General features: G+C 39.4%; 1 protein-coding gene across 2 annotated transcripts in view; it reads left to right on the top strand.

The window, feature by feature from the left end:
* pard3bb (par-3 family cell polarity regulator beta b) overlaps positions 1–21,385 on the top strand; it is a 256,037-nt gene that overhangs the window by 11,421 nt on the left and 223,231 nt on the right. For both annotated transcript variants that reach the window (XM_046845136.1, XM_046845137.1), the window contains exon 3: positions 7,861–7,962. In XM_046845136.1, the coding sequence (XP_046701092.1) occupies positions 7,861–7,962 (102 nt within the window). The remainder of the gene's footprint in view (positions 1–7,860; positions 7,963–21,385) is intronic.

Here is a 21,385-nt window from a genome sequence, read left to right as displayed (position 1 = left end):
GTTTAAAAAAATAAAAAATAAATAAAAAATCATAGCCAGCATTTTCTTTGACAATATGTAATGGCTATATCAGGCTGGCGTGACTGGCCTTCAGTCCCACTATACATCTTTAAGCCTTGTGCAACCACGGCCAGTTCACCAGTTGTCCTTTCTTGGACGTGTTTTTCTAGGTACTAACCACTGCATATGAGTAACCTCCCATCAGACCTGCTATTTTTGAGATGCTCTGATCCGGTGGTTTTGCAATCACACTTTCTCAATTTTTTTCTGCATCCAACACATCAGCTTAAAAAAATTGCTGCCTAATATATCTCGCCCTTTGACAGGTGCCATTGTAATGTGATAATCGATGGTATTCACCGCACCTGTCAAGGTTTTAATGTTACAGCTGATTGGTGTATGTATTATGTATGAATGTGGAGAAACATCTCGGATATTGAACATTGGCATGATGGGGCAGCAGAATAAATTTTTTATATTTCCCTCTAATGAATCATATAACCAGTGATGCATGATTCAATAAGGCTGAGGAAAATTGAAGTGAGGAGCAGACTGTCAGTCAAGTCTGACTTTTTTCACAAGCACTTTACTTGAGACCAGCGAAAAATTGCCTAGATCTTCACTAGGGAACTGAGCATTAAAACACTTACTAGCAATCGAGTCTGTGTTGTTGACGAGTTGATCACTGAAGTAGTATCGTTTGTATTTTGCATACCAATAACACCAGTAAGCTGTTGTATGTTATCTTGTTTCTAGCTGAGTAAACATTCCTTTTGTGACTAGATCATAGTGCTGAATGGACACTGGCCCGTAATATGATTATAGACTTGGTGGTAATTCTGTTATGCCTCTGGGCCTAGAAATGTTCTGTGACTTTTTGTTGTGTGACTGTGTGTGTGTGTGTGTGTGTGTGTGTATGTGTGTGGCATTGTTTCTTAATGAGCAGTGGGAGTCTGCTGGACGTCTTGAGCTTCAGCTTGAGCAGACCAAGCAGACGTGTTGTCGGAACAGGATTCTTCCTGTGCCTGCTAGCTTCATTTAACTACTGATTATGCCCACACACACACACATACACACACATACATACACACACACACACACACACACACACACACACACACACACACACACACACAGATTGTGAGAGAGCCACTATGCCCCTCAAATATTAATTTCATTTGTGCTATACCACATATAAAGTATCTCATTTCATTCAGGCCATTTTGCAGCTCATAACAGAAAATGAGGCAGGGGGAAGAAATCACTGTGTTTATTAAACTCCATTCAGATCGAAATTGGTATTTTCATATTTGACCAGAAAGCACAGAGATGCGATGCGAAGGTGCTGTCCATCTCTGAGAACGATCTTAGCATCTCTTATTGCATCATTATCATTGTCATCATCGCCGCTGTTACGAGTGCGGTAGCGACGTTTAGGCTCCGTAATGGACCCCTGACATCTAAGACAAAGGCACAAAGTCACAAATACGGACCGAGCCGTGCTGCTCGCCGCCATCCGCAGGGCAGAATGAGCGTTCTGGAGATTTCCATCATTTCATTATACGCTTGCTCCTACACACATGGCCTCATTCACTTGTCATAGAGCAGGAAATGAGCCTTATTGTAGTGTCCTGCTTGCATCTCTCTAATAGACTCTGTACCGACAGGCGCATAGCCATAATGCATCTAATATGAGCCTCTCTGTGCCTTGTGTACCTCTTGCCACTCGTTGCAAGCTGTGTTACAGATTCACTCAAGACCGAGCGAAATCATCTTCACGTTTTCGCCTTGTGACATTTAAGGGAATTCTTAGAAGTAGTGCATATCCTGTATGATTCTATTATGTTGCCATTTCTGCAGTGTACAGTCACTTCGGGCCAAAGTTTCATGAAAGACAAAAATGGATTGCATAAATATGATGACTTTGGAATTCAGTAATCTCAAGTGTTTAAAGAACAGAGCTTAGGTTCATGGGTCCTCTCATTGAACTGGAATCTCTTTACTCTATTTAAAATCTAGTGCCGAGACAGCGATGCAGTATTTTTAGCACTTTTATGAAGTTTATATTCTGGTTTGAGTTAAAATGGTGTTGCCTGCTGCAACGATATTGCGAGACGTTTCCACTGCGACCAAACTCGGACCACCTCCCTCAGGTAGTCTCGGCATGTTACTGCAGTTTCTTTTCTACACGGTCTGCATGACCCCTTTCATATTGCAATTTTTTTAAGTGAACCATGTTCTGTTTTGGATGAAACCAGTGTGAACGCCCTCCCAGACATCATTTAAATTTGTCATTTGGCAAACGCCCTCATACAGAGCAATTATCTGTATTTATACTGCTGAGCAGTTAAAGGTTTCACTTTCTGACATTCAGTTTGGCAGTCCAGCATCTTAACCACCATCATCACTGGTCACATGCTGATTGGAAGATACAAAATCGATCAACATATTGTGTCATCCAGTTGTATGAATTAACTTACGATTTAAAATCTTACTGTACTATGTGAAAGCCTGTGGGTTACACACTAACATTTTTTAACTCAAGCAGACTCCTGTAAACACCAGCATACACTGCAAAACCAAATACCATTCCTGTGAGCACAGCACATTGTCATCTTAAGAGAAACATAGATACTTGCTCAAAACAGAGCATTATTTGTTGTCGTATAATTCACACTACAAATATTTTTCTATTGTTGGACTCAGAAATACATGTGGACTGCTGGATTGAGCTGTTGCTTTAAGATGGGCAAGAATGAAACTTTGAAATAATATAACATTTGCATATTTACACTAAATTTCAATAGAAATATTTAATGCATTTCCTTGAACTGCATTGGGCCCAGATGTGACTGCGGTAATGATACCTGGAGCCAGAATGGAGATGACATTGAAATTTCAAAGCATTTATTTAAGAATGGTGTTTTTTTTTTATTTAATTATATATATATATATATATAATCTATATAAAGCTGTTAAAGAAAATGGAAAAAAATACACCTCTCTAAATCAGTCTATAAAAATATTCTTAGAAGCAGATTGTCCCAGTTCATATCTACGGTATGTGTTTAACCTACTATGCGACGCTTGACGAGATGTTGAAAATGTTTAAAAATATCTGTGCAAAGGACTGGCACAAGTGTTCGACTTCTATTGTTTTATATTGTCTCCTGATACCATTGTCAAAGTTGAAGAAAACTCTTCTAAAAACCCATTTTCTGCACATTATATATTTTTAGTGAATTGCTTGCATCTAAATTTAAAATGCAGGACTGTAATTACTTCCCATAGGCATCTATAGAGCATCATCCATGACAGCAAAATTGCTTTTAGCAACCCTCGAACATCTTTTAATGCAGCATTTTCATTATTACCTTATTTTTGTGGAAATGGCATGCCATCCTGGGTGTAGGGTTGTTTTTTAACCCAGCAAACCTGTCAGGCTTTGGCTTTATTTTTGTCTTGAGCTAAGATAATTAGTCACTAATACATGGTTCAAACCAACATATTTTAAGTAAGTAGCTTCCTACAATTTTCTGACACTGTTTAAATTGGTCTTGAACCAGTTGTGAGCTACAGAGTTGCTTTGATGCCATCTAAACGATGTCTTCTGTAATGAACGTATTGAACAAATGCACAGTGTATACTTAGTGAATAGAGACAAATCAGAGAGAAATATGATGTTCTGACCCAGCTGATTTCTCTTCTTTTCTCAACTTCAGTACGATTGTCTCTAATACCGTGTTATGCTGACTAATAAGGGCCAAAAATGATTGAATAAAAGACCTTTATTCTCATCACTTACACCCAGGATGGGCGTGACAAGCGACGTGTATATTCCTCCTCAAAACAGTGAACTGTACAGACAGTATTAGATTTAATTGTCTCTAAGGTATGTGATCTAGAGATGTTTATTTATCCTGTAATTCTAAAGCTGTGAGGTTTAATGTTGGTTGAGTTGTGGAAACCATCTCAAGTTCCCAAATAGATGTCGAGGAGGTGTTTCAGTAGGTCTGTACATTTCAGGGAAAACCAGACCACCCAATTTTGAAAAATTTTAACTGCAAAAAAAAAAATATATATTGTAAGTGAAAGTCTCTTCTTGTGTTCAACCTGAATGTTTATAAAAAAAAAACTAAACAAATTATAGCTTCATTTCATATGTTCATTTATTTTTTTTTATTAATTTTCTTTTTTGTAGTTTTTCCAGGGTCTTTTTTTTTAATAGAAATGTACATGATTCTTAATTGTAAATGAGATTTTACTGTGAATAATCGTGTTTAGCATTTTAAGTGTTGTCCTGATGATGTGGAGCAAAGTGTTTGTGAAATCTAACCACCTTTTCAGTAAAAAGAAAATGTTTTATGCCTGTTACAAATTTCTGAATTAACCAAGTGATTATACATGAACTCTGTTGACTCAGTCTGGAGTGAGTAGCTGCCTAGTAAAAAAAAAAACCTCATTGAAATTTGTTTTGCATCAGTTGTGAGATGTGTAGAGGCCCTGAGGTTCCTTAAATAACGTCAGTGCAATTGAGGTTGTTTAGTGACCTGTTGATGTTCAGAGCAACTTTTTAAAAAATTATAATTTTTTTTTTTTGCAGTTCATTATTACTTTTTAATTACCTCAACTATTACCCAGCTATAGTTCAGCAGGTTGACCTGTTATACTGAACATGAATATTCTCTGCAGATCGTTCTGTACTGAATGTTACCATACGTTATCGGGTATTAGTGTACACGGCTTAAATTCAACTCTGGTGCTTTTATTGCCATTGCTTTCATATACAGTCCTTATGGTACACAGTGGAAACAAAACAGAATTTTTCCAAGACCAAGGTGCTGTGTACATAAACAGATTTACACGAGACGACACAGAACTAAAAGATAAGTGGACCTTTACACAGGATTACATACTGCATGTATGCAAACAACAAAACACAGTACAGTAAAAACAACAGCAGCAAAACTGACTGCAACCTGAGCTTATGTGATTATTCCATGAATTATATTTGTATGGCAAATTATCATTGTCAGTGGATTTCTCCGTACTCACAATGAACTCCGAGATTCCTCGTTCAACATAAGTTAAACTGATTCGTTATCGTGATGAGTAGGAGAGTGTTCGGAGATGAACCTGCCATGAGCATAGGGTTCAAATACAAGTTGGTGCTATAATTGCGATCAAACTTTAAAAAAATTATTATTATTGTTTAAATAGCACAAAGGTAACCCATTTTGCGTTTGTAACATTTTTCTAACAGCATTTACATACCTAACCCTTCTGGGAAGGCTTTGGAATCAATTATGTTGCGTGACTGTGAGCCATTTGTAAAGTCAAAGACTTGTCAGGAGAAAAGGACTGGGGTTGAGGTCAAGGAACAGGTTTGCAAATTCTTTACAATTCAATGTGTCCACAAAACCCTGTTGGAGAATGTCTGAATGTGAGTGGGATAGCCACGTGTCCACATACGTTTGACCAATTAATAACCCTATAATAGTCATGTTTATCGGGGGAAAATGTTTTCTGATTCACTCTAACAACAATTTAAATAAACGCTGTTGAGTGCATCTGTATACATGTTCCTGCTTGTAAATCAACTTAAATGCTGAATTCAACTAAAACCCCTTGAACTAGAAAAAACATTACCTCAGCTTGGTGTACCTACCTGGGGTCTACACCACCAGAACCCTGAAAATGGTGCAGCATTAGCAGTAAATAAAAAAGCACGTCTTACCTTTTAAATGAATGATGCTGTAGGTGTTAGATGCTGATATATGAGATGAAATCTAATACAGATCATTGTTTTAAAGAGTCGAATGAACCCCAGTCATGACAGTAGGTTGGTTAGCTTGTTCCTCATTTAAAATGAACAAAGATGCGTTCATATTTTTTTTGCAACTTTATCGCTTCTTGGGTAAATTGAATGCAGCGTCAGGCACCCCTTGAGATTTAGAGTATAAACACATACATATTTCATTATAAAGCCCCCATTTTCTTTCCATACAGCTCAGGTTTAGGGCAGCAGTTCCCGACTGTTCAGATTCAAGGGATCATCATGATTTCTCCCAGCTGGCCTTGTTATAAGACACATTGGGTTCTGTAATAAGGATTGCCTATCGGGGGAAAAAAAAAATCCACCTATGCCTTGATGGGGTTACGTGTTTGGCTGCAATACCTCTCAGCTTGTCTGTCAGCGGAAAGTCATGATTTGCCACTAAATAGTCGGCCTCTTTACAGGCAAGTAGCTAAGAAATTGTTTAGCTGAAAATGATTAACTAGATGATTTTAATTTACTTAAGGAGCGATTCAGATCCTTTAATGTTGTTGATTTTTGAATTAGATGTGGTTCAAACCCACACAGTTTTTCCCGTCGTGCTCTGCGTGGCTATGATTTGCTGTTAACTAAGATCGCTTAGTAATATGGAACAATGCACTATTGCATTGCAACCATTCGGATGGTACTGTCACAGCTAATGGCTTCTTTTTCTGAGCATTTCAGTAGTGGCATGTCGGCACATGAGCTCTTGAGAGACTATTTATCTGTGCGTTGTGCCATAAAGGCAAAGCTGAATCTATATATCCACATTTTTGCATTCCACCTTTTTATCTTTTGATGGTATAATCTAATTGGTAGAAAGTTAACAGCCTCTCGGTGAACCGGTAAAGTGTAACGTCCATGCTCCTTATTTAGAATATGAGCTGTCATATACCTTTTATAATGAGCTATACTATTGCTTTTATCATTATTATTATTAGACCTCCAGCATGAGAGAGGCCAGTTGGAGCTCACGACTCTGTACAGGCGGCTAATGCCGTTTTAACTATTCAATGTAAATCAAGGTGACCTAGTGACAAAATGATCAGGACACAGTGTCTTAGGTTGAAAAAACACAGCATTCACTCCAGTGGTGTTATACGCAGTGCAGGTGATGTAAATAATAAAGCCTATATAAAAAGATCAGACTGTAAGGTGTAGTCCCGTGGCACCGCCTGTATTCAGATTTGAAACCAAAGTAACCCAAAGCTTCTAATTGTGTTTAATAACAAATCACTGTTCAGGAAATCAGCATGAATTAAACAAATTATTTTATTTATGAGCTTGTTGTCAGGCTCTTGATGGGCTGCATCAGTTGTGGCAAAGAACTAAATAATGATCAATTTTTTAAGAAAAACGTCCCAGAATACATTTTTGGATAATAGCAGACCCAGTCATGTCTGTTTGGTGAGTTTATTTTACATCAATCATTTTAATCATTATTAAGGGGCAGAGGTAGAAATGGCTTTAGCCTCGTTTACAGCATTTATAGTTTAGCTTTAGTCAAGTGCTCAAGACTTTTTATTAATCCTTTTCATAGAATTAATTTTTTTAATGCCACCTGCATATGGTATTTTCTGGCAAATGCAGTCGGTTCTGTTTTCCAAAATGTAAACAAACCAGTGGCCTAAATTAAACTGCCGCAGCCGTGAGTTCCAATGCAATGAGTTTTAGCATAGCGCAACACTGCTAGCATAGCCCTTTCATAGACCCTCTCTTAAATGATTGACTTGCCCTATTTCACATCGATCCAAAACTAGATCATGTAAATAAAAAAATACAAAAAGAACTTTCCAGTCACCAGTGTTCTGAAAATGTATTTGTCTTCACACAAAGTTCACTTGCATTCTTTTTAGGTTTCTGTGTTTTTATAGCGCTCGTAAACATGGCCTGTTTTAAAGACAGCTTTGATTTTTGGTATCAGATAGCACTATGGGAACAGCCTTGTAGAGGTGTTTGTAGAGTTGTGATAAGGCCCGGGGTCACGGCCGGTGCATTGTGTGCTTTGTGTGATGGGATATGTCGACCTGTGTGTTCTACAGGAGGGAGACTTCCTGGTGCGGACCCACCACGTCGAGTACTGCGATGGCGGCATTCTGGATCCCGATGATGTGCTTTCTGATCTGGTGGAAAACAAGGACAAGGTAAGGCTGAAGAGCTCTAAGGGAAATGATTCAGTCTTCTGGCATGGTACTCTCAAAAAAAAAAACAACAAAACACCCAAAATACCAAGCCTTTCAGTTGAGAAGTACTGAATCAGGCTAAATGTTTGACTCCAGCTCCTTCAAACATCTTCAAAAAGCAGATGTGCTACACTGGAGACCGTTTAGCATCAGTGTGGCTGTATGTCACCCTCAAGCTGTTAGCATTTTCCTGAAAACACACTGAGATGCAAAACAATAATGTAATGTTAGGACCTTCAAATGTATGACTTGAGAGTATTGGAGGGACACATTCCCGGGTGTGATGGTGGAGAAAGGCACCACACTGGGAATTGGATACGACTACAGTAGAAGAAAAATAGAGGAAAATTGTCATGCGACATTTAAAGCAGCCCACTGTATAGTCATTTATGGAAATATAGCATTCCTTTTGCTAGGGAATTTAGTTTCATATGGAAATTTGAACCTTTCCAAATGCTGAAGTAGACCTCAGTCATATTTATAACCAAAAAAGTGCAGTGTCCACACGAGCCATCTTCCCTCAAGTGCTCTTCACAACAATTCTCCCGAGTGTTAGCTTTGTCTTCTCTCTTGGTTTTTTCGCTCTTATCCTTCTCCTAATTCGGTCATTCTTAACTCGATAACTCAAAGGGCATATTCCTCTTAATTGAATTCACACACATTTCAGCTGGCCTATCACATGCAAAGCTTTTGATTTCCCTCTGCTAATTAATAGACAAACCAGGACGTGTCGATCTGCTTGTGTGAATTGCTGGGACATTGCCTCATAAGCACAAAGTGTGTGTGTGTGTGTGTGTGTGTGTGTGTGTGTGTGTGTGTGTGTGCGCCTCTTTGCATTTGAAAAGAGAAAACAATTGTGGTTTAAATATTGTAACAGCTATTAGCATTGAACTACAAATCAAACCTTGTATAAAGTAGGGCCTGGATTCTCTAGGGGCTGCACAGTTTCAAAACATGCCTGTGTGTCCTCATGCATCTCAATTCCTGTAACTTACATTTCTTTCTTTCTTTTTTTTTTTTTTTTTTTTTTTATTCATTAAACTGTGGTTTTTCCAGTTCAATGTCCATTTATCAGCAAATGTGATGTTATGAAAATTACATTTGGCCTAAAGCAAATACATGTTCAATATTTATGACCAAAGAAAAAAACCAAATACACAATTCAAGATTTAAGATCTGATGTTTTACTTTTAGTCTGTGTTTATTTTAATTTTGTTTACTTCACGTTAGCATTTAAAAATATTGATCATTTATGTGAATCTTAACAGTCTGAGGCCACAATAAATATAATGTGGGATTTTTCTAAAATGTTAAACTGGAAATAAATGTTTAGAAATTATTAAATGGGTTTTTATGACCATGATTTGTTTTTAAATCAAGGCTAAGTTCTGGTACTGGCCCTGCTATAAGCAGTTGGTCTAACTCCATCTGACTTACCTTCTGTTGAAGCACATGTGTAGAAGTCACTCTGATAAAGAGTTCAAGTGCACACTTTCCATTACCTCAAAATGTAGGCATATCAAGTTCCAGACAATTCTGATGATTTCTGTAAATATCACCATTCCTCCACACTGACTTTCTCCAAATGCTTTACATTTTGAGGTTCACAGTGGTAGATTCTCCTCTTCAGTTTACCCCACAGGTTGGACATTGATTCTGTGGTCAGTAAACCATTTTTGTGGTGGTTCTGATGTATGTTTTAGATTGTTCTCCAGCTGGAAGATCCAAGCATGGTGAATTTTAAGCTTTCTGTCCAGGTGTTCATTTGAAATGAAAATTAAGTTGATATTTGATGGTGTTTGCGATGCCTTGTATCCTAGCAAAACGTCCGTCTGGCAAAAACAGCAGCACCAAAACATTAAAGAGCCATCACCATATTTAACCATGAGCATAAGGTAGTTTTCCATATGGCTTTCTCTCTGTGTTTGCCAAACACACCTCTGGTGTACATTGCTAGAAAGCAACAGAAGCCTATTTTATTGTCGTATCTGGTAAAATTAAGAGAGTTGAGTTTGTTTTGGACTTTTTTTTAAATTGAAAACATTCCAAACAATTTGTGGTGATTGAGGTGATTTTTGGATTGTCGTTTTGGAGACTTTCTGATCCCAAGACACAACTAACTACTTAAATTCTCCTGCTGTGATCTTTGGAGATATTTTTGGATACTTGAACCATCCTCCTCACAGTCTTTTGAACAATATAGAAGCACATCATGTTCCAGGTTGATTTATAATGTTTTCAATTGAATGGGACGTCTTAATTATCACTGGTGTACTGGGTATTTTTAATATTTTTGCTATTTCCTTATAGTCTCTTCATTCTTTATAAAGCTCAGCTCTTTGCAGCATTTAACAGCTATATTTCTTGATCTTACTCATTGTGATGAATGACAAAGAGAATTTGCTCCATGTGTTGCCTCATATGTATACATATAGCACACTTGCTCTTTTTTTGCATTGCTGCTCACTATTGCCTAACTTACTATTTGTAAATATCCACCTGATTTCTGTTTATAGTAATAGCCATATATTTTGTTTATAGCACATATCCTTCTGTAAATTTCAGTTTATAGTAATAGCCATCTGTATATTATGTTCATACCCATTCTATAGACACTAATGCACCCCCATAGCATCAGTGATGCAGGCTTTTCAACTGAGCATTGTTAAAAATCCAGATGGTCAACTTCCTCTTTAGTCCGGAGGATGCAGCATCCATGGTTTCCATAAAGAATATCAACATTTTATTCATTTGACCACAGAACATTTTTCCACTTTGCTTCAGTCTATTTAAAATGACCATTGGCCCAGAGAAGACTATGGTGTTTCTGAATCATGTTCATCTTTGCATATAGAGCTTTAACTTGATGGCACAGTGAACTGTGTTCACTAACAATGAGTTTAACCTTATTTTAATGCAGTGCTGCTTAAGAGGTCAAAGATCACATCACATCCAATATTGATTTTCGCCCTTGTCCTTACGCAGAGATTTCTTAGGATTCAAGATTATATTATGTGCTGTAGATGTGAGATATATATAGTCTTTGCAATTTAATCTTGAGCAACATTATTCTGAAGTTGTTTCACAATATGTAGATGCAGTTTTTTGCGGATTGGTGAACCTCTGCCTTCTTTATTTCTGAGAGACTTTGTCTCTCTAAGGTACAATTTTTATACATACATTTTATACAAAACTTGTTTTATTTTATTATAGTACCACTCACTTTACCAGCTTTCTGTTGCCTTTTCACACGTACCCTGTGCTTTTTCTTTTTTTAATGGAATATTTCCTAAATTTAAAAAATGTAGATGTTTTCTATGTTCTATTGTGAATCAAATATTGTACCTATGCGATTTGCAAATGATTGCATTCTGTTTTTATTTTAATTTTACACGGTGTTCCTACATGAAGGCAAATATATGATTCCTCTAAAACACATAAAGCAGGCATAATACTTCATTTTGTCACCGGATCATGCAACATGCTCAGACGAAAGTGCTATTTTTCTATATATGTCCTATTCCTCATGTTCATGTTTTTCTTTTTTTTTTGTTTGTTTAGTCGACCATCCAACTTTGTGTATCTTGATTTAGAACAGGGCAGTAGTTATCGATTATTTTAGTAATTGAGTATTCTACCGATTGTTCCATCGAGTAAATGGTTTGCGAGGTACCGAGAAAATTGCAAGGTAAAAAAGTCTGAATTAGGCAAACCTTTTCTTTTAATGTGGTGGAAACAGGCTTCCATAGCGTTTACCTGTCCAGAGCGTGAGTTCAGCAGGTCGCTAATCATCAGTAATGGTCGCTGGGGAAAAGCAGTCTAAATAACTGTATCTCTGTATTAGAGCAGTTAAAACTTGGTGCTTTGAGTACAATTCTCTCATACTGACCACTGGGATGTTCAACATGGTAAAGACTCTCTGAGGATTTGAGAATTAGAATTGTTGCTCTCCACAAAGATGCAGAGGCTACAAGATCGGTAACACTCTGAAACTGAGTTGCAGAACAATGACCAGGGTCATACAGAGTTTCCCACGACGGGTTCCAATCAGAACAGACCTCGCAAGGGTCCATCAACGAAGTTAAGTCCTGGTGCTGTGCATCAGGTGCAGATACTGCTTCAAAAAAAGAGACGCACGAGTGCTGCAGCATTGTTTTAGAGGTCGAAGAAGCGGAAGGTCCGATTCTGAGTGCTCGGACCATACGCTCACACTGCAACAAGTGGGGTTTGCATCAAGGAAGCCTCTTCTGAAGCCGACTCGCAAGAAAGCTACCCAAACAGTTTGCTGGAGACAAACTGTCCAAAAGCATGAATAACTGGAACCATGTCCTGTTGTCTGATGAGACGAAGATAAACTTGTTTGGCACAGATGGTGGTGTGGTGATGCCCTGGTGAGGAGTACCATTGAAAATTGTGTCTTTTTCTACAGTCAAGCATGGTGGTGGCAGCATCATGGTCTGAGAAGTGCTGCTCGTACTGGCAGAAGGTGGAGAAGCGTCAAGTGTCTAACATCCAGCAGCTCTGTGATGTCATTATGGAGGAGTGGAAGAGGATCCCAGCAACAACCTGTGCAGCGCTGGTCAATTTCATGCTCAGGAGGTTTTGCTAGATAACAATGGTGCTCGCACAAAATATTGACACTTTGGACACAATTTTGATGTTCATTTAAGGGTTTTTTGTTGTTATTTAGACAATAATGGCTGTATGTTGGGTTATTTTTAGAGGACAGTAAATCTGTACTGCTATACAAGCTGCACATTGACTACTCTAAAATATATCCAACTATCATTTCTATAGTATTGTCCCTTTAGAAGATTATACTAGTGTATTCTATGACTATAATATTGCCCCATGATTCTATTTAATGTTTCTTTTTGACCGAAAAAAAACGAAAGGTTAATTACTTTTTCAAAGCATTTATATACTTGTAAATAGATGCTGATTTACAGGGAGCTTAACACTCCTAGCCTTTCCTGAGTTGCTTTTAATTAGAGGTTTCTGATAAGCCATTTATGCACAAGTCTATTTTAATAAATTATAAAACATCAACAATTTTTTTTCCTCTCACATTAATTGCTTTATTATTCATAGAGACGCTTATACACACAAACTCTACACACATGCACTCGGGCGCAGACATGAGCTATTGTGCCTGGATTCTGTGTAAGCAGGAATTAGCTCATAAATCCATGATGGGATGTGGAATGTGCTTTCACTGCGGCGACGTTGCCATGGCGACAACTTTCCCAAATGTCACAGGCGACATTAGCATTTCCTGTTGATCCAGGAACTCATCGCACCCCATTCTTTGTGTAAATGTGTTTTTTATGGTCTCTTCAGGATAATTGCTTTATTGTTTTGCCTCATTTTGAAACACGCAGACGTCTCCTCACACGCCATCTATAAAGATTATAGAGATTGCACGTCTTTCACACAGCCAAATGACGCTCGGATATGGAAGTCACGCCCAGATTTCAACTGCGTTTTTCTAGGGAGACATTAGTACAGAAACATCCATGCTGAAGCAGATTAAGCCAGTGGCACATGCTTAGGTTTTTGTTCTCGCTTAATGCTTCGAGTCTATAAAAGAGCGAGACAGTTTCTAGTTTTTCTCCCTGTCGTCCCTGAAGCCTCCGCTTATTTCCTTAAAACCTGTTCCTTACAGGGTTCTGTAGCAAGGCAGCGTTCGGAATGCGTCGGTTATCTAATCGAGGCGTGTGTTCACAGTTTCTGTCATAAAAAGCCACCCCCTCTTTTACAGAGAAAACGACCTGTAAGCTGAGAGAGAGCGCTGCATTCATGTCCACACAGCAGGCCCTCACCCCAGTGACCATGTCCTTTACACACACACATTAGCACTCAATTCCTTAACTTTAATACACTTAAACATATGTGCATGAATGACAAAGTAAAAGAATAAATGCACTTATAAACATAGAATATACAGTAGATTAGCGTATTTTCCGGACTATAAGCCGCTACTTTTTTCCACGTTTTGAACCCCACGGCTTGACCAATAAAGCGGCTAATTTATGGATTTTTCCTGGGTTTTTCACGGTTTCACAAACTTCACGCCGCCATAAAACTTTACCCCATAACATTAGGCCAATGAAATTGCCGAACGGGTTCAGGTGAACCAATGAAACTCTTTATATTAAATCAGATGCGCTCCCACTAAATTGGGCCACATCATAAATATGGATGAGGTTCCTCTGACGTTTGACCTGCCGCTCACTCGTACTGTCTACAGGAAATGCGAATCATTCAACATGCTGAAAACAACCGGGCATTAAAAACCGCACTCCACCTGTGTTCTGAGCTGCAGGGCATCGGGAGAAAAGATTCACCGATGGTGATTTTTAAACGTACGACGATGCCAAAAGAAAAACTCCCGAGAGAAATAGTTGTAAAAGGAAGGAGGAAGACAGTGAACAATGACTTTCTTGGTAGGCTACTGTTTAGATACAAGCCGTGTAACAGACACTGTCTTTCATTAAAGCCTGTGTAAAGTTCATTAGTTTCAATGTAGGCATATAGACAGGTGCGGCTTATTTATGTTCAAAATAAAAATCTGTGTAAAATTCAGTGGGTGCGGCGTATATTTGGGTGCGCTTAATAGTCCGCTTTACGGTACTTAACTTTCATACTCATCAGACTATTCTGGCCTCTGTGCTCTGTATATTTTGAGTGGAGTCTTTCAGACCTTTCCTATCAGGATTTCAACTTGTAGGATTAAGTTAATCACTTAGATGTGCGTGTGGTGACTCTCCGTATGTATGTATGGAGATTTGCACAGTTGTAAAATATCCCGGTAAAGCAGTTGAAAGTTGCTGTTTGTTTCCAGTAATCACATAAATGAGGTGAAGGAGTAGAAACTGATTCTTTAGAAGCAGTGCTGATTATTCCTGGATATCGGTGTACTCCTCAGATATCATCATCCAATTAAATACAAAGTGATGTTCATGTAAATCACACACTTTCACCTCTTTCAAAATGATCAATCAACATGTAGCATACGTACAATAGGTTCTGATATTAATACCTTATATTAGGTCATTACATTCCCAGGTTGTGTTTTTCATTTAATAATTTGATTTTTTTGTACTTAAGTGGGCTGGACTATAAACGATTATGGATTTAGCTTTTTGAAGAGGATTATGTGAATCCCAGAATGAAAAATAAGACTTCACTAATTGAAAATAAATTACCTTAAATACTGAAGGTAAAGGGGCACATTTTTGTAGTTGATCGCTTCTATTAGTTTGGCAAAACTAATGCACTGTGGGTTTTTTTCTTTTTGTTCTAGAAAACATCAACCCACACACACACACTGAATGTGCTAAGTGGCCACCGCTCTTTAACTATATTCAGCTGAAAAAGTGGTCATGAAGTGGTACGTAGGAAAACACTTTCTCAGCAGAAGTTGAGCTGAAAATAAAATTTGAATATTCATCCGAGTCTGTGCTGCAAAGCTGATTACGAGGCTGCAGCGGTGGTGTTCTGGTGTTCAGCCAAGTCTTGCATCTAATCACAGCCCAAATCCATGGGTCTCTGCTCGCTACTGCCCTCTAGAGCAAAGAATCATCTCGCGTTATCAGCACGCTTTTCTGAAAACTTCACAGAAAAATTAAAGAGCACCGTGAACTTCTTTTCCTCCTTTTTTTTTTGAATGGAGTATTTACAATTTTTCACAGCCCCAAAGCTGTGTTTTAAAGGTTACCGTGTAATGGAGGCGAAAGGGAATAGGAGTAACATGTTTGAATAATATTGATGTGTGTGCAGGAGGTTAATTAAAACCCAGAGTCATTCATCATGGGCCGAGGGCAGGCAGGCGGACTGGCCAGGGCTCGAATCAATCACCCAGTCTCTGCTCACTGTACTGCTAATACACAGCCTCTGCCCTTGCTGCATTTGTTCTCTCTCTCTCTCTCTCTCTCTCTTCCCCTGTCTCTCTCTCTCTCTCTCTTTCCCCCTGTCTCTCTCCCCCTGTCTCTCTCTGTGTTTCTCTGCCATACAGCAAAATAGGGACGCTCTCTAGCACTTTATTTCTCATGACATCTTTATAGCAATATGATGCCTACTCTTAGACATTTTGTCCATCCTTTTCCAGCCAAATAGATTTAACTTGCATAATGTAAGACCATGCTTGTGCTTGCCTACAGTAGTTCTTATCTCTACAGCCTTTATCGTTTTATTTATTTTTTTTTTTTTATGTACAATTTTCTAAAAAAAAAAAAAAAAAGCTATGTATTTGTATATTAATAGTGATAATAGAGAGCAATCCTGAGCTTCATTTTAGAGGTCGACCGATTAAAAAAAAAAAAAAAAAAAAAAGTGTTGGTAATCGACATCGGGTGCAAATTAGGCCGATTCTTAGGCAGCCGCATCTGACACACCAACCTGTGCTTGCATGCGAGAGCATAACACTCCAGCAGGTGGCGGTCGTTTGTATTCAGCATCCAAACAGGAAATCCGGAGGAGCTAGAACTGTAAATGTATAAAGCAAGCAGTGTTTCCCCCGGTCAACGGTTTTGTGTAGCTTTTTTTCAGTCATGTCTGCTAAGTTGCAAAGACAAGAGCAAGAATGACAACAAATGTGTTCCGTTTATAGATCCTCATTATATCAGCTGCCCTGATTGCTAAATATTGGCATCGGCCAGAGGAACACGTAACTATTTTATCTGGCATTCATATTGTTTTTTTTTTAATTCATGCCTTGTATTTTGATTCATCATTAATAATCCTGCTAAGATCCAAGGCAGCGTATGAGTTTTTTACTTTGTACCCTTGTAGCCTGAAGCACCTTCACTGTATAGCGACTTGATGTGTGGCCCAGTGTAAGAGATGTATTGTGTTTTCCTCTTCCTTGACAGTCTATGGCTCACTTTGGCTTGATGTGTTGTAGTGTCCCTGCCTCTGGCCTTGACTGTCTGTGACTGACTTAAAACTGGGCGTCTTTCTCCTCAGCAGCGAATGAGGGTTTTTTTCATGTTACTGCCACGTTATGGGTTTAAGGTCTCTGTAATGTGTTTCGTATGACTTTCATAGCTACTTGGTTCTGTTTTATGATCCGTGCTACGAGGCAACAACAGTGATTCCACTAGATGTCTGGAGTTTGGTGATGTCTACAGGCATTCGGGTTTGCTTTGAGTTCTCATACAGCAAATACGTGCATCATCAGAAATAATGTGCACTGGCTTGTTAAGAAGAAACTGAACATATTCAATTGCTTTGAGACGAAAGTGAAATGAGTGTCTCTGCTATTCATTCGGTGCGTAAGTATGCTAATTTGCAGCACAGGAAATGTAGAGCGCTCAGCATCTATTAACATGTAACGACAATGGTATTACGCAGGTGTTTCTTAATTTAGTTCCAAATCGTTTTAAAAAATCTGTACAAATAAACAAAGGTTTTTTTTTGTTGTTTGTTTAATAGCCTTGGTTGAGGAAAACATTTCCCCCAATTTTTTTTATTTCTCTCTCCTACGTAGTTCTCACCCGACACACAGCAAAAGCTGTAAACGCTATCTTTTTTGTAGCCGCTGTCCACGTTGTTGTATGTCTCAGTGTAGCTGAAGACCCTTGAAAGAAGTAACGGATCTCTTCCACATACATGCGCTCACAGAGCCCATGATGAGTGACAGGGGAGGGAATCATTTTGCATTCTTGCAGTCCAGGTCATGAACGTCTGAGGGCGGTACATTAGCAGAATTAAACTCGAGAACAAGCGTGTTTCTGTTGTGCTGCCCAGGAGCTCGAACACTACACGGTTTTTAAATCGGCTTTTAAAAAGATTCAAGTTTAGATACAAAATATTCAGATTCATTTATATGTTCCTTTGATAACTTGAACATTTTGATGTTTTACACACACACTTTTTTTTTTATTTTTATCAAGATATTTGACTCTCAGTTCAGTGTTGGGGCAGCAGTTCCCCGTGTTCTTGCTAGAAAACACCTGATGGTCGGTAATTAGCAGGTGAACTGGGCAGAGAGAACACTGAACTGTGGAGGCAGTCTGGGACTGGGACACGGACACACACACACACACACACACACACACACACACACACACACACACACACACACACTTGTTCTCAGTGCACTATTACTGTTCTTGGCTTTCCTGCTAGCCTGTGACTCTAGGCTTTGGCTTGTATGAATGTGTGAAAGATCTGCAATCTGTCACAGTTTGACTCCTACATAGGCTCATGTGTTACACGGGTTAAGAAGACTTTTGCACATCAGTAAGAGAATGTTGTACTCGAATATCGCCCTACCGTCCTCAGTGGGGACGGTGCTAGATGTGTCGCCTTTCTGTTTTTGCGGCGTTGCAGGGCTCGGAAATGTAATAAATAAGTCATTACTAATGTTTTGACTCAGACATTAGATCCCGTGTGTTTGTATTGATAGGCATTAGTAAGATATTAATACATGATTTTACAGCTTGAGTTCCATAGATATGGAATAAGTATAAATGTAGTGTTAAATGCTTTCAGGAGAGTTTCCTTGTTAAATATGCACAAGCATGCTAGCTGCTAAAATCTTTCTAAACTGGATTAGCTAGCTAGGGTTTTCTAACCGGCATGGTTATCTGCCTCATTCACACTATAACATAATGCAGAGACAAAGTTCAGAGTGCTGGATTCGCATTGTCACCTTGCTTCATACATTAACTGCAGCGTAGTTTGTTTCCTGTGTTCCCTTTCTGTTTGCAAAGTACTTAATAATAAATGAAGTCTTTGTATTTTTAACCCACGAGCCCGTTTTCAACATCGCAATCGTTATATGATGTCGACTTATTAATGTGTAACTGCAGAAGGTTTTTGCTGATGGTTGGTCCTCGACAAAGTCACCGAAGAAGTGTGTGTTAGAATGTGTGCGCAGTTCCGATGATAAAATAGTGAAGAAAAAGTTCTGACATTTGGTGGGATTTGAATGCCTACTGGAGAGCTTACAAGAAATTAAACACTCAAAACTACTGCAAATCAGTTCTCTGTAGGATTGCAGGGAACGTGTAAGTGTGTGTGTGTGTGTGTGTGTGTGTGTGTGTGTGTGTGTGTGTGTGTGTGTGTGTGTGTGTGTGTGCTTGAGAGTGAGAATCGTGACTGTTTAGTCAGAGGATAACTATCCTACCCCACTGTTTTAGTGCCTGAAATGGCAGCTTTGTATGGTGGATTTAGACGAGGCTTGTTCTTTGAAACTGATTACAATGAGGCCTCTTTAAAATCTCACTTAATGCTTATTAAATAGGTTAATCAAGATTAATTAACTGTCATTCATGTCTCTTCGTGGTGCCGCCACTCCGCTCTCTCCGCAGCTCCGGGGTCGAGTAGTTTGTGCCCTGTGGATACCACGATGCTGTGAACGCAGTTTGATTTGATTATAGAGCTCACCCATCCAATCGCCATCAACCCCCAGCAGGCTCACCGGCCCATTGGCTGATCTGGCATACGAGCTGATGAATATTCAGCAGGATCTGATGCATGACTATAGGCAGGATGAAGTGATGGCTTTTCAGTCCAGGCCAGGCCTGGCAGGAGCACCGTAGCACACGGCTCAATAAGAGAGGCCATCATGTCTCGTCAATTAAGCCCTGGTTTCCCTCCTGGGGAGGCTCCTGCGAGCCGGTTCACTCTGACCATAAATCGAAAGATTCCTAAAAAGCAATCAGCTGTGACGGTCCTTAACTATCTCGGGAGGGGCGGGAATGAAATTGCCGTTAAAGGAATCATGACCCAAGCGCTAGCGTGTGGTCTCTCAGCTTTAATTTATGGCCTCTTGGAGACGTTTCGGATGGATATTGACTGCCCCCCTCGTGCTCTGCTGCTCCGCGTTGTTGTTATTGTTCCGCGGCTTTAATTTATCATCAGCTCTTGCGAAACCGACGTGAGCAGCTCGGAACTGGGAGGCGACAGCGAATGAAAGTTTAGCCCGAGTGTGAACTCTGATAATGGAGCTGGTATGGAGTAGTCACGGTCCAGCAGCCGAGAGAATGAGCAAGTCGAAAGTGTCTCGATCTCTTTCCTTCCCCACTCTCTTTCGTTTTCATGGGTGGATTTGAGTGGCAGTGAGCGTTGGTTTAGGATAGCAGGGTAGGAATGATGTGCTTAGGTGAGCAGGACCTTATTTTAGTGTTCACCTTGCCGAGTCGATGCACAAATCACTCCTTTTCTGGACCATCCTAATTGATTACAGGCTTAGGTTGTATTTTTGCTCAAGACAGGCTTTAAGCTGTCATCCCAGTGGTACTTGATTGCAGAAACTCACTCCTTCCTGTCTGTTTTAACAAGTATTGTTTCTGGCTTGGGTTTGTCTGATTTGGGGATAGCAGTCCAACTTTTTGTGATGGACCATGTAATTTATAGATAATACCCTCCACACAATGGGAGCAGGCTGAAAGAAGTACACACGTTGCCTCTGTGCTGTGATGTTACCATTTCTTACTTGCTGTAAAGACTGAGAGGTTTTGTGACTATGGACAGCTGGCGTGTTGGTGCTGCACAGGATTCGACACTCCAGGGGTTCTGTGTAAGCACAAGCTCGGCCTGGCATCAGTTCGGAGTGCGTGTGTGCGAGTGCGTGTTGTGTGCCAAGTGTCCAGACAGAGGATGGCTTTAGTGCCTAAGGATTTATCCCAGCACTGATGCTCAGTCCAAATCCTCTCTCTTTGCCAACTTCTCGTCTCTCACCCTTTGTCCACTTGTGAAGATAAGTGAAGTTTGGTAACACTGCAGAATAAGTGTACAGGACATGTGATTGGTTGGGGTGGGGGTGGGGGTAATCTTTTATCTCTGTTCACTGATTTTTGAAAAATAATTCGACCTGACCGCACAAAACCTGGCTTACAATTTCAGCCATTTTAAAAGAAGTAAAAAATCCAGCACTGGCAGTGATCGCTGACTTTCCCTCGTGTTGTTTCATTCGCCCTCGTCATTATGCGCCTCGTCAAATAATTTTTGGAAGGGCAAGCTAAAAAAAAATAACCTCTCAACATTTAATGAACTCCAGGCTTGAGCTGGATCTCTCCCCTAATGTGTTGGACTGAAAATTACAGTAATTAAGAAATTAGAAATGCAATTTCACAGAAATGCTTTAGGAACTCTGGCCCCATCCGAGGTCTCCACCTCCCTGTGTGCGAGCTAATTAGCGACTAGCGCACGGCAGCCATCACGGTAAAATGATGCAGATAATTTGTAAATAATAGTTCCTTTTTTTTTTTATGTTTCATACAGCTGTACATCAGTAATGTGCCCCTCCCACTCATGTTGCAGTGGCTTTTATCTTTGTGCTGCTTAGAAACTATAGGATTTAAATAAAGCTTTGTTGGTTAATTGGGGGTGATATAAATTAGCCTATTAAGCTTTAGGAGAGCGTTGGTTGTGT

This window comes from Silurus meridionalis, chromosome 3 (genome assembly GCF_014805685.1).
Source record: "Silurus meridionalis isolate SWU-2019-XX chromosome 3, ASM1480568v1, whole genome shotgun sequence".
In the NCBI taxonomy this organism is placed as follows: Eukaryota; Metazoa; Chordata; class Actinopteri; order Siluriformes; family Siluridae; genus Silurus; species Silurus meridionalis.
Note: the sequence above shows the minus strand (reverse complement) of the source record. Positions and strands in the feature narration are given on the sequence as shown.